The sequence below is a fragment of the Nycticebus coucang genome, chromosome 5 (genome assembly GCF_027406575.1).
Source record: "Nycticebus coucang isolate mNycCou1 chromosome 5, mNycCou1.pri, whole genome shotgun sequence".
Taxonomy (NCBI): Eukaryota; Metazoa; Chordata; class Mammalia; order Primates; family Lorisidae; genus Nycticebus; species Nycticebus coucang.
In genome coordinates, this window is record NC_069784.1 from 64,279,043 (window position 1) to 64,295,869 (window position 16,827).

A 16,827-nucleotide genomic window follows, 5' to 3' on the forward strand; every position below is an offset into this window, starting at 1 on the left:
GCTACTGCATGGCAGAGGAGGCTCCCGTGTAGGGAGGGGATGGGCTGCTATGGTCGGGGTGGCCAACAGGTTGGCAGTGAAGTTTACCTGGTGATTGCACATTGGTTACCACTCCACTATGCCCCTGCCCTCCCTATCAGTTGTCAGGGGTTCTCGGTCCCGTCTTACCCCTCTCCCCCCACGTCTCTACCTAGCCTGATTGGTCAGTTCAGGGACATTGGATGAAAAGCAGAATATCCTCTCTCTCCAAAGGACAGGGATCATTGTCTTAAATGGGAGGTAAGATTTTGGACAGTGATCGTGACAGGGTGGAGATTGGTGTCTCTCCTGAGGCTACACCCACACCCAAGGCTGAGAGTGCAAGAGGAACAGACAGAGGCAGGGCTCCGCTCCCACCTGCCCGTGTATAGAGCAGTGGCAGGTGAAAGACCAGGCCCTGCCGGGAGGCTGTCACTGGGCTCCTGTGGAGAATGAGCCTGAGATATCTAAGCACAAGGAGTGGTGTTAGCGGCAGACTAGGAGTTGGAAACCTGAGATTCAGTCCCTGATCAGTTTTCTGAGTGGCTCTGATGGAGGAAATACCCAAATTCTGTGGGAGGGACCCGTTCTAGGGCTGTTGTGTGGGTGTTTTCGGTGGGGTGGAGGATGAGTAGCATTACCAAGTATCTGTAACTGAAAAGGAAAGAATAAAATGACATTTCTGCTTGGCCAACATTTTCTTGCCACTGTAGTATTTTTCTATCTTAAGCAAAAAAAGGAAAAGTTATGTGGGCTGATGTTGCAGAGAGCTGTTTACCAATGATAATAATCTGAACAAGGCTATCGCAGTAGCATGAAGCTGTGACTTTCGTCTCAGTATCTGAGATCTCTGAATTTGTTGCTTGGGACAGGAGGGTGGGAGGAGAGTGACGGTTTGGCTTCTTGTCTCTGTGGTGAGGAGGCCGGACAGCACTCCTGGCCTAGAGCTTCTGATCTCAGCTGACGGGCTTCCGGAGGCTGTAGCCAAGACCTCTCCACCCTCAGGAGCTGAGCTGTGCAGTAGAATAAGTAGAATTTTAGCTGTGATGACATTTGTTTGGACTGGGCCATTCATTCTACTTGAGATATTCAAATACCTATGGTAAGGAAGATTCTGGAATGGAAGGTCAAGGATTGGGTCAAATGTATAAAGGTAACAAATGGGGAGAAGAAGGGAAGACTGTGGTGTGACGAGGTGTGGCTAAGACTCCCTGTTTTCCTACCATTTAGGCCTGGAGCGATTTCGCAGTATTTGGGCAGACAGAGCAAAAGCTCAGCATACTTGGTTTGAATGTGTTACAGATTACCTGAGTGAGAAGAGGCAACACTCCCTGTGTTTATAAAGGCAAACCGCAAATAATCTGCCACTCTGGGAAGCAAAAAGCCCAAGGTGTAGTCATTCACTGTGACCGTGAGGATCTTCAGAGGCGTTTCAGGCCCATTTCTCCAGTTTGGGTCTCAACTGTGTTCTTCCGTTGGCTCATTCATTCAAGAAATACTTCTAGCACATCCCAGGGATCCATGACCGTGACTAACTGAGGGGCCCCTGCTTTGGAGTATACCCTTCTGATTTGTTGTATGTTTTCCTTTTTTTTTTTTTTTTTCTTCAGACAGGCTATTGCTCTGTTGCCTAGGTTAGATTATAGTGGTGTCATCATAGCTCACTGCAGCCTCCAATTCCTGGGCTGAAGCGATCCTCCTGCCTTGGCTTCCCCAGTAGCTAGGACTACAGGTATATGCCACAACACCTGGCTAGTTTTACCATGTTCAGAAGAGACGGGGTCTTGCTATTGCCCAGGCTGGTCTTGAACTCCTGGGTTGAAGCAGTCCTTCCACGTTGGTCTCCCAGAGTACTAGGATTACAGGTGTGAGCCCCTGCAGCTGGCCTTGTACTTCTAATGAGCCTGGTGAGAATTGAGAGTGGGATGGGTTCTCTCTCTTTCCTTGCTATTCTTTATTTGCATTTTAAGAAACAAATGGAGAATAATGAGAAAATGTGATGATTCACAAGTGAGGCGGTAAAAATTACCTTTCTGAAGTCACGGTATTCACATTTGGCCCACACTTTTGCATAACATAACAAAATATCATTTTTAATTCCCACTATAGTTCTACCAGAACTAGAACTGTAGTAGGGTTTGGTTTGATGAGTGAGATTCTTTTACATAGCATTTTCTTTCCATTTATATACACCTATATGTTTTAAGGTACAAAGAAGCCCTTACTTTCTTGGTGTTTTGCTGGGAGTGGCTTAGATTCTAAGCTTTCCTTCTTTTACCCAAAGAAGGCTTCACCTTTGAAATAATTGCCAGAGGCTCTGGTGTGGTTTAATGGTGGCCCAGGGCTGTGGGAAGAGCCGCAGTCTTTAAAATTCTATTGGTGGCGGCACTCGTGGCGGAGCCCATGGCTCCGTGGGTAGGGTGCCGGCTACATGCACCAGGCTGGTGGGTTCAAGCCCAGCCTAGGCCAGCTAAACAACAATGACGACTGCAATAAAAAATTAGCTGGGCGTTGTGGTGGGTGCCTGTAGTTCTAGCTACTTGGGAGGATGAGGCAGGAGAATTGCTGGAGCCCAGGAGTTTGAGGTTGCTGTGAGCTATGATGCCACAGCACTCTACCGAGGGCGACATAGTGAGACTCTGTCTCAAAAAAAATAATAAATAAATAAGTAATATAAACCCTGTTCATTTTGGCCATTTGATAGAAATGAGCTTTAGTCTACCACTAGTTACTACCCTCCCGACCTCTGCCCTGCGCTAGGCTTAGTGTCCTGGAGTGGTCTCAGTCGCCATTTATGCTCCTGAGAGTGAGGAGCAACACGGCCAGCCCCAACCTGGCAGAGCACACCGTCCCTGCTCAGAGTCAGTGCTGCTCCCGAGGTGGACTGGGGCAGCAATGAGGACTGGGAGTTGGCCTGGGCCTGTGCCCAGCTCTTCGTATGTTCCAGAATTCAGGAAACTGCACAATTAACAATGAGAAAAGGATGAAGGAAGAAGCTATAGTGAGTGCTGGGAGAAAGCCCTGAGGAGAGCACCCAGCAGGGCCTGTATGGCACAGCCTGTGGCACCAGGCCTGCTCGTTATAATCTATCTTGTTTTCACTGGCACTGGCAGGCTCATCCATGGTGGACCCACAACCGCGGCCCGAGGCCTGCGTGTGCACACATGTGCAGCCCCTGACTCCTGCTTGGAGGTTCTGTTCAGGGGCTGTGCTGCAGAGAGCATCCCCTAGTGTCCCCTCCCGCAGTTCTCCTCCCTGCAGTGTGCAACCAGCAGAGGCCTGAAAGTCAGAGAAGAAAGGCACAGCCTGTCCTTGTGTGTCCAGTAGCCTGATGGCAGCTTTGTTTTGTAACCCCTAGGTCCCCAAGATGGCATAGTCCTAAATGCACCTTCCATGATTGTGGACGTCTTTACTCGTGGGTGGCGGCCCAGGCCCACAGCTTCGTGTTGAGCTGAAGGAACTTGTCTACTGCTTTCCCGAAAACCTCGTTCTCTCCTAATTCATGAGCCAGCAGGATGCTGTCGCTGCGCTTTCTGAACGTCTTCTCATAGCTGCGTACAAAGGCCAAGCAGAGAATGTGGTTCAGCTCATCAACAAGGGCGCCAAAGTAGCAGTTACCAAGGTAACGAGAGAAAAAAACCTGCTGCAGCCATCCCTGGGAGCTAGCCTACCTCTTAACCATTGTCCGCAAAACCGTTGTGTTTGGTTTACAGCTTTCAAAGAATTGGCTTTTCTTCCAGTGATGGACGTTTGGGGAGAAGGAAGGAGGATTAAGAATACTTACATTGCCACCTTTCAAATGCAGTAAACTTGCAATTAGCATGTGACAATCTTTTAAATCCCAGTGTGGCTTTTCTCTCCTATTTCTTTTTTTTTTTTTTCTCTCCTATTTCTTTAGCCAAATGGACAGGGGGAAGTTGGGACACAAAAGCTAACCAAGCAGTGTGCTGTGAAACAATCATGTTAGGCCCCTGGGGAGGGGCCAGGCCAAATGTGGGCCGCCCCTTCCCAGCACGCAGTCTCCTGGTCCCTTTCTGTACAATGGCTGGCCTCCTGGAGCAGGTGACCACACAGCCTCTATGGTGATTTCATATGGGTCAGTGATAACAGATGGTACAGCTGTGAGCATTGGAGGATATTGCTTACCTCCACCAACAGGGTAGATGAGGGACCATGCTAGCCAAAACCAGCTTTGTAGCAAAGCTAAGAAAAGGCAGGCTTTGCACAGTTAGAAGAGAAATTTAAGGCCCCCAAGTAATGCCACAGCACACTTGCCAAGCCCTTTGCATTGTGCTAAGCGCTTTCTGGCCCTCAAGCGTGAGGTTCTCTTTTCATCCCCACTCAGAGGTGAGGAAATGTGGCATAGAAAGATTTGAGTAACTTGCCCAGGACCCCTCAGCTGCTGAGTGGCAGAAATGCACCTTGTACCCACAGAGTCTGGCTCCTCAGCCCAGCCCTCCCCCAGAGAAAGCTGTGAAGAGGGCAACATTTAATTTCCAGGTGGTACAGCCATTAACTTCTGGCCTCCTGGGCACAGCCGGGCAGCTCACATCTGCACAGTTACTCGGGGGTCTTTGTCCTACATGCTGGGCTCTAGAGAGACCTTGAGCTACTTGGATGCACCCATGGAGCCTAGCTGTGTTCTGCACAGATGGCAACTAGATGGTCCAGACTCGAGGGTGAAAGTGGCCTTAACCCAGGCCCCATGCGATCTACCTGTCGCACTTTTAGCACCCAGGCAGTCGCAGACAAGTTGCGGGACTTTGCTTTGTTTGCTTGTGGTCTAGTTGCTTCACTGAACCTTGGTTTCCTTATCTATAAAACAGGGATAATAATACCAGCTTTTCAGGGTTGTTAGAACAATAACGTTTAAGGCACTTAGCACATAACCTGCACATTTCTTTCATAAATTGACTTCCTTGGGCCGGGTGTGGTGGCTGACTCATGCCTGTAATCCTAGCACTTTGAGAGGCCGAAGTGGGCAGATCGCCTGAGCTCACCAGTTTAACAACAGCCTGAGCTAAAGTGAGACCCCATCTGTAAAAATAGCTGGGCATTGTGGTGGGCACCTGTGGTTCCAGCTACTCAGGAGACTGAGGCAAGAGAATCTCTTGAGCCCAAGAGTTAGAAGTTGCTGTGAACTATAACACCAGGGCAGTCTGCGGGAGGGGGGCATGGGGGTGGGGCAGTAGGGGGGGTGGGGGGGTCTCTAAATAAATTAATAGACTCCATTGTTTCTCTACATTCTTGTCAATACTTGTTATAATCTTATCTTTTTTACATCAATTTTTTAATAGTTATCTTTATCAAAGTAGTGCATGCACATCGGAATTTTAATGCTGTTAGTTCAAATACTGCTGGAAGGCTTTTAGGAAGAACAACCCTCCCTGGCCTACTCCCATTTGCTCCTCTGACAAAACAACTTTCAACTCTTCTAATTGTTTTCTTTTCTGATACTCATCATCACATTTCTAATGAATACGCATGTACTACTAATTGATTCATCACCTTAAATTGTTTACATTTTTAATTATTATGGGTATATAATAGTTGTCTATAGGGTGCATGTGATGTTTTGATACAGGCATACAACGTGAATTAATCAAATCAAGGTAATTGGGGCATTCATCACCTCAGGCATTAAACATTTCTTTGTATTAGGAGCATTCCAATTCCGCATTTTTAGTTATTTTAAAATATACTCTAACTTGTTATTGTTTATAGTCATTTTGTTGTGCTATCAAACATTGTTCACTCTATTTAACTATGTTTGCACCCATTAACTCACCCTATCCCCTCCCTGCTCCCCTCCTGGCCTCTGCTAACCATTGTTCCACTGTCTCCCTGGGATCAATCATTTTAATATTTTGCTTCCACATATGAGTGAGAACATGTGATATTTGTCTTCCTGTGCCTGGTTTATTTTGTGTAATATAATGTTCTCCAGTTCCACCGTGCTGTTGCAGATGGCAGGATTTCATTCTTTTTATGGCAGTTTAATTTTTTAAATGAAGTCAAATTTATTTATTTATGTTTTGTTCTTTGTATGTCTTTAAAATGTATTGTGTTAAAATGTACATAACAAAATTTACCACTTCAACTGTTTTAGATGTATGGTCCAGTGATATTAAATACATTCACATCAACCATCACCGCCGTCCATCCCCACAAATTTTTCTCCTTCCCCAACTGAAACTGTGTGTGCATTAGACAGTGACTCATCACTTCCTCCTTCCTGCCATCGACCATTGTCCTGCTTGTCTCTGGATTCCACTACTCTAGGTGTGTTTTCAAGGTTCATTCATGTTTAGCACGGAGCAATATTTTGTTCCTTGTTAAGGCTGAATAATATTCCATTTTACGTAAGTGACACGTTCATCCACCCATTCATGGAAAGCTGGGCTGTTGTGAATAGTGCTGTGTTGACGTGGATGTACGTGGATGTTCGAGTCCCCATATACTCTGAAGTGGAATCTCTGGATCGTGTGGTTGTGCTATTTGTGATCTTTGGAGTAACTTCCATGTGCAGTGTACCATATACGGTCTCACCGGCAGTGTGTGGGGATCCCATTTCTCTGCATCCTCACTAGCACTGGTTACTTTGTGTTTCTTTGATACTGACCATCCTAATGAGTTTGAAGTGGTATCTCACTATGGTTTTTTTTTTGTTGTTGTTGTTTTAATGTTTGTATGAAGGTAACATTTTATTTTATTTTATTTATTTATTTATTTTTGCTTGTAGTTTTGTCTTTGTTGTTTGGTGAGCCCAGGCTGGATTTGAACCCGCCAGCTCCGGTATATGTGGCTGGCACCTTAGCTGCTTGAGCTACAGGTGCCGAGCTTCATTATGGTTCTGATTTGCAGTTCTCTCGTGATTAGTGATGTTGCGCATCTTTTCATACACTTGTTGGCCATTTGTGTATCACCTATGGAGAAATGTCAATTTAAGTCTTTTGTCCATTTAAGCAGTAATTTGACTTTTTATGTTGAGTGTAAGTTGGATATTAATCCCATATTGGATAGATGATTTGCAGTATTTTTTTCCCATTCTGCAGTTTGCCTTTTTACAAGACTGCTTCTTAGAGCAAGTTCACAGCAAAATTGAGAGGAAGGTAAGGGATTCCCCATGTTCTCCCCGCCCCACATGCATAGCCCGTTATCAACATGCACAACCAGAGTGGTACTTTTGTTACAAGGGATGAACCTACCTGTTTGTCTATTCATGTACTGAAGGACATCTGGTTGCTTCCAAATTTGGGCAATTATGAATGATACAGTTTGGATATTTGTCCCCTCCAAATCTCAAGTTGAAATTGGATCCCTAGTATTGACAGTCTGGCCGAGTGGAAGGTGTTTGGATGGGGGGCAAGTCCTTCATGAATGGTTTGGTGCCCTCCCCATGCTCATGGGTGAATTCTCACTCTATTAGTTTGTGCAAGAGCTGGGTTGTTTTTCTGTTTTTATTCTGTTTTTTTTGTTTGTTTTTTTGTTTCTTTGTTTTCTCTCTTAGAGATGGGATCTTGCTCTGTCACCCAGGCTGGAGTATTGTGACTTGATCATAGTTCACCGAAACCTTGAACTTCTGGGTTCAAGTTCCTGCCTCAGTCTCCCAAGTAGGCTATAGGCACATGCCATCATACTTGTCTAATTGTTTTGTTTTTATTTTTATTTTTTGAGACAGAATTTCACTATGTCCTCCTCAGTAGAGTGCTGTGGCATCACAGCTCACAGCAACTTCCAATGCTTGGGCTTAAGGGATTCTCTTGTTCAGCCTCCCAAGTAGCTGGGACTACAGGCGCCCACCACAACGCCTGGCTATTTTTTTTTTTTTTTTGGCTGCAGGTCTGGGCTGGGTTCGAACCTGCCAACTCTGGTGTATGTGGCTGGCGCCCTAGCCGCTGAGCTACGGGCACCAAGCTTTGGCTAATTCTTTTTTATTCATGTAATGATAGGGTCTCCCTATGTTGTCCAGGCTGTTCTTAAACTCCTGGCCTCAAACAGTCCTCCCCAAATGCTAGGATTACAGGTATGAGCCACAGGGTCCAGCCAAGAGCTGGTTGTTTAAAAGTGCATGGGCACACTCTGCTCACCCTCTTGCCGTGTGACACACCTGCTGTCTTTTACCTTCCACATTGATTGGAAGCTCCACGGAGCCTTCACTAGAAGCAGATGCTAGCATAGTGCTGCTTGTACAGTCTGCAGAACTGTGAGACAAATAAACCTGGTTTCTTTATAAATTATCCAGCCGTGGTTATTTCCTGTATAGCAGTGCAAAACTGAGGCAATGAATAAAGCTGCTATAAACATTCATGTTCAGGTTCTTGTGTGGATAAAAGCTTTTGACTCCTATGGTTAGATACCAAGTACAATTGCTGGATCATAGGCCAAGAGCATGTTAAGTTTTGTAAGAAACAGACAAACTGTTTTCTAAAGTAGCTGCACCATCTTGTGTCCCCACCAGCAACGACCAAGAGTTCCTGCTGCCCACCTTCTGGCCAGTATTTGGTATTGTTGCTGTTTTGGATTTTGACCGTTCTGATAGGTGTATCGCGGTACCTCATTGTTTGTAGGTTGTCTTTTTACTCTGTTGATTGTGTCGTTTCAAGTACAAAAGATTGTGAGGGCGGCGCCTGTGGCTCAGTCGGTAGGGCGCTGGCCCCAGGTACTGAGGGTGGCAGGTTCAAACCAGGCCCTAGCCAGCTAAAACAGCATGACAACTGTTAACAACAACAACAAAAAGACAGCCGGGCATTGTGGCGGGCGCCTGTAGTCCCAGCTACTTGAGAGGCTGAGGCAAGAGAATCACTTAAGCCCAAGAGTTGGAGGTTGCTGTCAGCTGTGACACTATAGCACTCTACCAAGGGCGACAAAGTGAGACTCGGTCTCAAAAAAAAAGTTTTTGAGCTTTATATAGCTCCATTTGTCTGTTTTTGCTTTCGTTGCCTGTGCTTTGGTGTTATATCCAAGAAATCATTGCCAAGTACAGTGTCATGGAGCTTTCCTTCTTTCCTCTAGAAGCTTCATAGCTTTGGATCTTAGATTTAGGTCTCTATTCTATTTTGAGTTACTTTTATATATAATGTAAAGTAAGAGTCCGTCTTACTCTTTTACACATGAGTCTCCACAGCTTGCTCAGCACCATTTGTTGAGGAGACCGTCCTTTCCCCCTTGAGTGCTCTTGATGTCTTTGTTAAGATCATTTGGCCTACACAAGAGGGTTTATTTCTAGGCTTTCTAATCTGTTTCATTGGTCTATACTTCTGCCTTTATGCCAGTATCACACTGTTTTGATTTGTAATATGTTTTAAAGTCAGAAAGTGTAAATCGTTCAACTTTGTTCTTTTCAAAATTGTTTTGGCTCTATAGCACAAATTTTATCAGATAATCACACACCTAATTAGTGTATTTATGTAAATGCTCTTCTCTGATGTGCCAAGAATGATTACATCCTGGAGTTGATTTTTCATTTGTTTGATTTGATTTAAACTAATTGTTAAATGTTCCCTCAACTATCCAATAACTATGTAAAACAGTTCTTAGTACAATTTTCTGTGATTAAACCTACTACATATTTCTCAGTCTTACTCTTTTCCTGGAGATCCTCTTCGGACTCACCTGTCCTTGTCCAGTTTCATCTGGGTTGCTCTCTAGTCCTGCTGTGTAGAGGGCTCTCGGGAGCCCCTCTCACCTCTCTCCAGGTCCCCTGTTTGCTGGAACTCGTGTCACCCTCACCTTGGTGGTGCATGTTCTTGAGTACCTTCCTAAGAAAGGAGATAAGGGGGATATGTTTGTGGAGAGTCTGCATGTCTGAAAATCCTTACTCTACTCTCTCAGTTAACTGACAGTTTGGTATAGAAACTTAGGGAATGATTCTGCCTCAGAACTTTGAAGACAATGTCATGCTTTTGGTGTTGCTGCTGGGAAACTCAAACTACAGAGTCTTTCCCTGCAGCTGAAAGGCTTTTTGCATTCTCTTTGCATCTTGAAGCTCTGCCTTCTCGGGGAGCTCCGGAGCCACCAGCAACATGAGGTCCGCCCGAGCATGGAATCTGCTGTCCTCTCAGCTGGCATACTGTTCTCTGAGTGCGCTGTGTCCTTTACTGCACGCTGTGGGGGCTCAGAACTCCCACCACATCATCGCTCCAACCTGGGTCATAGTTGCTCCCTTACATTTCTCTGTGCTTGACACGGCAGAAAAGCATCAGATCCAAAGATGTTGGTACAGGCACCTGCCTACTGCTTATTAATGTAGGCTGGGTTTTCTCAGCCTCACTGTGGACCAGCTGACTTGCTGAGAGGACTGTCTTGTGCACTGTGGGGTGGATTCCAGTAGCACTTCCTTCCCTGGGGTTGTGACAGCCACAAATGTTTCTCGACATTGCCAAACATCCTCTGGGTAACAAAGTGATCCTGGGCTCAGAACACTGATAAGGTGAGTCCCTTCACTGCAGGAGCCTCAGGGTCCTCACACACCTCACAGTTTCTGTGAGGACCGAGTATGGTAACTGCAGGTGCCATATCTAAGAGGGCCCTAAACACTGGTATGTCTCTAACCTCTGCAGTGCCTAGCACAGTACTCAGTACCCACCCAGTGGGCCCCTTATGTTCTGAATAAGGGCATCCATCTCACTGATCGTAAATTCCTTACACTTAGTGACTGGCACTTCACTATCAGCCACTTCTGTAAGACTCTACGGCAGTTAAATCTTTTAAGCCCCACGTCTATATGATCTTCATTTTACGGATGAGGAAACCAAGGCAATTTCAGTTAGAAAGTGTCAGAGCTGGGCGGCGCCTGTGGCTCAGTCGGTAAGGAGCCGGCCCCATATACCGAGGGTGGCGGGTTCAAACCCGGCCCCGGCCAAACTGCAACCAAAAAATAGGCGGGCGCCTGTAGTCCCAGCTACTCGGGAGGCTGAGGCAAGAGAATCGCTTAGGCCCAGGAGTTGGAGGTTGCTGTGAGCTGGGTGAGGCCATGGCACTCTACCGAGGGCCATAAAGTGAGACTCTGTCTCTACAAAAAAAAAAAAAAGAAAGTGTCAGAGCTGCTCAAACCGGGGCCATGTGGCTCCAGAGTCCTTGCTCTTAGCTGTGGACTGACACCGTGTTTCGGCTGCATGGTTCATGATTTGGGTTGGGAGCTTCCTGCAGGTGCTCACTCCAGCACTTCATCAGCTTGTCACAAACAGCAGATGGAACCTTCACCTGTTTCACTGTCCGGGAAGCTGTACATCCAGTGCTTCATGGCATCGTACTTGTGTATAACATGTTATGCTTTCCAAGTTGTTTTCACATGTACATTGTTCATCCCAGATCCCTGTAAGGTATAGGTATACAAATAAATAGTTTTCTTTTGTTTTATTATTATTATTATTATTATTATTATCATTATTTGAGACAGAGCCTATGTCGCCCTCAATAGAATGCCTGGCATCGCAGCTCACAGCAACCTCAAACTCTTAGCCATAAGCAATTGTCTTTTTTTTTTGAAACAGAGTCTCACTATGTCACCCTCAGTAGAGTGCCATGGCATCACAGATCACAGCAACCTCCAACTTTTGGGCTTAAGTGATTCTCTTGCTCAGCCTCCCAAGTAGCTAGGACTGCAGGTGCCCGCCACAACGTCCAGCTATTTTCTTGTTACAGTTGTCGTTGTTTAGCTGGTCTGGGCAGGCTCAAACTTGCCAACCCTGGTGTATGTGGCTGGTGCCCTAACCACTGAGCTATAGCCACTGAGCCAATAGTTTCTTTTTAGAATTGAGAAGAAGTGGGAGTTACTGAAGGAAAGGGACTTGTACAAGCTAGGACACGCCAAAGCTGAGCCAGGCTGTCCTGGCTCCTGCACGGATGTTCTGTCTATTACAGATAAGGGCAATCTCTCTGTCCTCACGGGAATTTTACATAGCAGCTAACAGTGGGTAGTTCTGATGCAGTATCCACCAAGCAGAGGCAAGGTCGCCATGCACAGGACAAGTGTTCAGAGAACTATGGCAGCTGGGCATTGGTATAGGAACTACATGTGAGAATTGTTTTTTTTTTTTTTTTAGACAGAGTTTCTCTGTGTCTGCCAGGTAGAGTGCAGTGGTGTCATCATAACTCACAGCAATCTCAAACTTCTGGGCTCCACTGATCCTCCTATCTCAGCCTCCTGAGTAGTTAGGACCTACAGGTGTGTGCCACCAGCCTGGCTAATTTTTCTTTTTTTGGAGAGACAGAGGTCTCTCTCATGTGCAGGCTAGTCTGGAACTCCTGGCCTCAAGCGATCCTCCTGCCTTGGCCTCCCAAAGTACTGGGATTACAGGTGTGAGCCGTCATGTCCAGCCTACATATAGGATTTAAAACTCATGTTTTAAGAGAAAGGCTCACTGAGAACTATGATTTTCCATTTATACAACTTTTGTGTTTAGATCAATTATGTTTCATTGTGTTGACTGACACATTTTCAGTTGGACCTGGTAATCTGACAAAGGCACCAGCTATCCTGAGGAGTCCAAAATATCTCTGGAGCAAATTGTCTGGATACAAGAAACAGAAACTTGGGGTGTCCCATGATTTGGCGCCTGACTTCCATACACCCCTGCCACTGCTCACACCAAGGTTGTTGTTCCTTCCCTCATCCAGGCACTATCTTTTGAGCATCTGCTTTGTACCAGTAAACAAGACAGAAAAAAAAATCTTGGTCCTTGGTAGAGCTTGCACCCCATTTATTAGTGAGACAGGTTAGGATTTGAGGTGGTTGCCAATCCTTCTCTCCCCAAAGCTCCCCTTGGTTCTGCTCCTGGTTTTCCTCTGAGGTACCTTCTCCATTCCTGCTCGTCCTGCCTCTAAAGCTCCTGTCTCCAAAACCTTCAGTGCTTGTCTACCCGCCCCCATTACTCACCTGGGCTTTTCGAGCTCTAGATTGGGCACCATATCACCCCCTCTGATTGGCCATGTTTTCTGGGTCTACGTCCAGCTGTCCTGATGGGCTGTTTGTTTGTTTTGAGACAGTCTCACCCCATTACCCTGGGTAGAGTGCTGTGGTGTCATAGCTCACAGCAACCTCAAACTCCTGGGCTCAAGCGATCCTCTTGCCTCACCCTCCCTAGTAGCTGGGACTGCAGGCGCCCAGTTAGTTTTTAGTAGTGACCCGGCCTCGCTCGGCTCAGGCTGGCCTAAGGGGCATCTTGACACACACAATGCACAGGCGCTTGGAATCTGCCTGTCCCCCCCCCCCCCATGCCGGGGGGCTGCCCCTGCACACAGCGCGTGCCTGGCAGTGTCACCTGGCAGTGTCATTGCACAGCCCCTCAGGCAGAGGCCCAAACCTCCTTTCCCTTCCATGTCCTTCCCATGCTTTACTCCCTCTCAGTACCAGGGCAGCTGGTTCTGCCTCCCGACTTTCTCTCAACTCTGCGCTTTTTTCGTTGCCCCCACTGGCATTGCTTGAGATATTTGATATGAAAACATAAAAGAGCATTTTGTGATCTTTGCAAGAAAGATTTAGTTTTATAAATGAACATATTCTCTCCTCACTTCCCTTATATTTTAGTTAAATATCTTCACTTGGAGCTTTGTTTCCTTGCCTCCGGATCGTAGGTATTTTGTCACCTGGCAAAACTCTAGAACTGAGAAAATCCTAGACATCCTCAGGCAGAGCGTCTTTCTCCAGAGCTATTACGAAGCTGCTACTTGGGGTGTGTCACTGCAGCTTCTGCTGTCTCCAGTGGTGACCAGATAAAGTTTAACACAGTGATACAACTTTAAGAAGAAAAATACACTTTTTTTTTTTTTTTGGAGACAGAACGTCAAGCTGTAGCCCTGGGTAGAGTGCTGTGGCATCATAGCTCACAGCAACCTCCAACACCTGGGCTCAAGCGAGTCTCCTGTCTCCACCTCCCAAGTAGCTGGGACCACAGGTGCCCACCACAACGCCCATCTATTTTTTAGTTGCAGCCATCATTGTTGTTTGGTGGCCCAGGCTGGATTCGAACCCGCCAGATCAGGTGTATGTGGCCGACACCTTAGCCACTGGAGCCACAGGTGCCGAGCCCGAAAAATGCACTTTCATCCATGAAATTAATGTTTATCAAATGTTTGCTCCCTACCACTGCCCCGGAGCAAAGAAGCAGGGGTTCAGATGATCTGGGAGCCTCCAGGAGCCGTTCATGGAGTGAAAGCCCAAGACCTCCCTGCAGAGACAGGTGGGAGGCTTGTGGCAGCTGATCCGGAGTGCAGGGGGACAGTGGTCAAGTTGACAGCTAGGGCTCCCCCCACAGAGGGCCAGAGCACAGCGGGGCAGCGGTCAAGGTGACAGCTAGGGCTTCCCCCACTGAGGGCCAGAGCGCAGGCGGGCAGCGGTCAAGGTAACAGCAAGGGCTCCCCCCACGGAGGGCCAGAGCACAGTGGGACAGCGGTCAAGGTGACAGCTAGGGCTTCCCCCACAGAGGGCCAGGCCACAGGGGGCCAGTGGTCAAGGTGACAGCTAGGGCTCTCTCCACAGAGGGCCAGAGTGCAGGGGGCGGCTAGGGCTCCCCTTACGGAGGACAGAGAGTGTCTTAAAGGCAGAAAATACCACAGCGTGATGGTTTGTGTCGTCTGGCTGTAAAAGTAGCACACACAGGTGACACAAAATCCATACAGTGTAAAAAGGAATAAGGGATACTACAGGGAGAAACACAGCATGTGCCAGCTTTGATGCTGCTACTGGGTCTGAGTCCTTGCTCCCGTCACTGCATTGTGGCCTCCACCGGTGGGTCAAGTTCGCGCTTCCTGGTGTCTGGGAGGGGTACTAACAGCACCTGCCTCGCGGAGTGGGGAGGGGTTAGAAAGCCTTTGGAATAATGCCTGATAGATCATACATACTCAGTTTGCCTTTGATGACATGAAAAAAGACACTCGTGATGGACAGGTACAGCATGATTTATTTCGGCTAAAAATAAAAAAAATCTCTGTGCAAATTTGTGGTTATCTTGTGTGAACCACAAAAACCGCATGGGACACACTAGGCAGCTAATTTTGGCCACCTAGTGGGGAAGACCATCAGCTTTGCTTGTCTCAATCTTTCCCATTGTATTGTTTCACTGATTAAAATAAGCATATATTAATTTTGTAATTTGCCAAAGATAAATCCAGTTTAAAAATGTCCTGAGTGCCTGCATGGGTGCCAGCAGGTGCTTCACACATACAGTGTCTTTGAAATCTTCAGAACAGCCCCAGAAGCTGGTGCACTGGGACCCACGCGGGATCTCTCACTGGCATTTCCAGCACCTCTGAGGCTCCTCCTCCCCTCGGTGCAGAGGAGGCTACAGGGAGGAGGCGGGCCAAAGGGCTTTCTCCTCCCCTGTCCTTGCCTCATGTATTCCATTCCCAGAGTTTTGTAGGAAGTTCAGAATTGCCTTGTGAAGTCAGAGTCTATCACTTTTTTTGGTGGATGTTGAGAACCTGATTCTAAAATGTATGTGAAAATGCAAGAGACCTAGAGTAGCCAAAGCGATGTTGAAGAACGAAGCTGGAAGACTTGCTGCCTGATTTTCAGACTTACATAAAGAGACAGGGAGGTGGTGTACAGGCAGACAAACAGTCAAGGGAATGGAACAGGGAATCTAGAAACAGAACTGCATTTATGTAGTCAATGGATTTTTGACAAAGGTGCCAGGGCAATTCAATGGGAAAAGAATATTGTCTCTTCAGCAAATGTTGTTGGAGCAGTTGTATACCTGCATGCAAAATAAACCTTAACAATTACCTTGTACTACATACCAACATTAAAATAGATCACAAACTAGATGGAGAAATTTAAACTATTAAAAGTTATGGAAGAAAACAGGATAAAGTCTGTGATCCTCTGTGATAGTTAATTTTATGTGTCAACTTAGATGTCTCTGTAAAGGTAGATTTTAGATGAGATTAACATTTAAATCAGGGGGGCAGCGGCTCCCACCTGTAATCCCAGCACTCTGAGAGTCCAAGGATTGCTTGAGTTCAGGAGTTTGTAACCAGCCTGAGCAAGACCCCGTCTGTACTAAAAATAGAAAAACTAACCAGGTGTGGTGGTGGGCGCCTATAGTCCTACCTCCTTGAGAGGCTGAGGCAAGAGGATCATTTGAGCCCAGGAGTTTGAGGTTGCTATGAGCTGTGACATGACAGCACTCTAACCTGGGCAACAGAGTAAGAAAACTCTATCTCAAAAAAGAAATTTTTTTTTAAATTGGTAGACTGCAAGTAAAGCATATACCCCCATAATATGAATGGGCCTCATCTAATCAGTTGAAGCTATCAAAAGAAAAAAGCTGGCCCTTCCTTATGCCAGCAGATTACCTTCACACTAAAACGGCAGCTCTTCCCTGGGGCCCAACCCTCCCTCCCCCCACCCCCCCCACCCCCCGCGCCACCCTACCCTAGAGATTTTGGACCTGCCGAGTCTGCAATTTTGTGAGCCAGTTCTTCAGTCAACTTCTTTCTCTCTCTCCCCCTTCACACACACAGGGTGCCAAAAAAATGTATGCACATATTAAGGAAAAAAACTATGAAAATTGTAAAAATATATACCAATAACAAAATATGAACACAAATCACATTTGAGCACCTCTTGTAATTGAACAAGCATGATTTACATCTTACAATTAAATATATATACACACTAAGTTCTCACATAACATCGTTGTTAGGTTCTTGGAAACTTGAAGCAAAACAACATACAAAGTAGTTCCTTAAATATGTCATTTCATTCAACATAGTTTGCCTATAATGTCGAGAAGAAAACAATTGGTTTTGGGGCGGCGCCTGTGGCTCAAGGAGTAGGGTGCCGGTCCCATATGCCAGAGGTGG

General features: G+C 46.5%; 1 protein-coding gene across 7 annotated transcripts in view; it reads left to right on the plus strand.

Moving 5' to 3' along the window:
* ANKRD6 (ankyrin repeat domain 6) overlaps positions 1-16,827 on the plus strand; it is a 234,471-nt gene that overhangs the window by 134,908 nt on the left and 82,736 nt on the right. For all 7 annotated transcript variants that reach the window (XM_053591002.1, XM_053591001.1, XM_053591003.1 and 4 more), the window contains exon 2: positions 3,377-3,640. In XM_053591002.1, coding sequence (XP_053446977.1) covers positions 3,521-3,640 — 120 coding nt within the window. In that variant the 5' untranslated portion in view covers positions 3,377-3,520. The remainder of the gene's footprint in view (positions 1-3,376; positions 3,641-16,827) is intronic.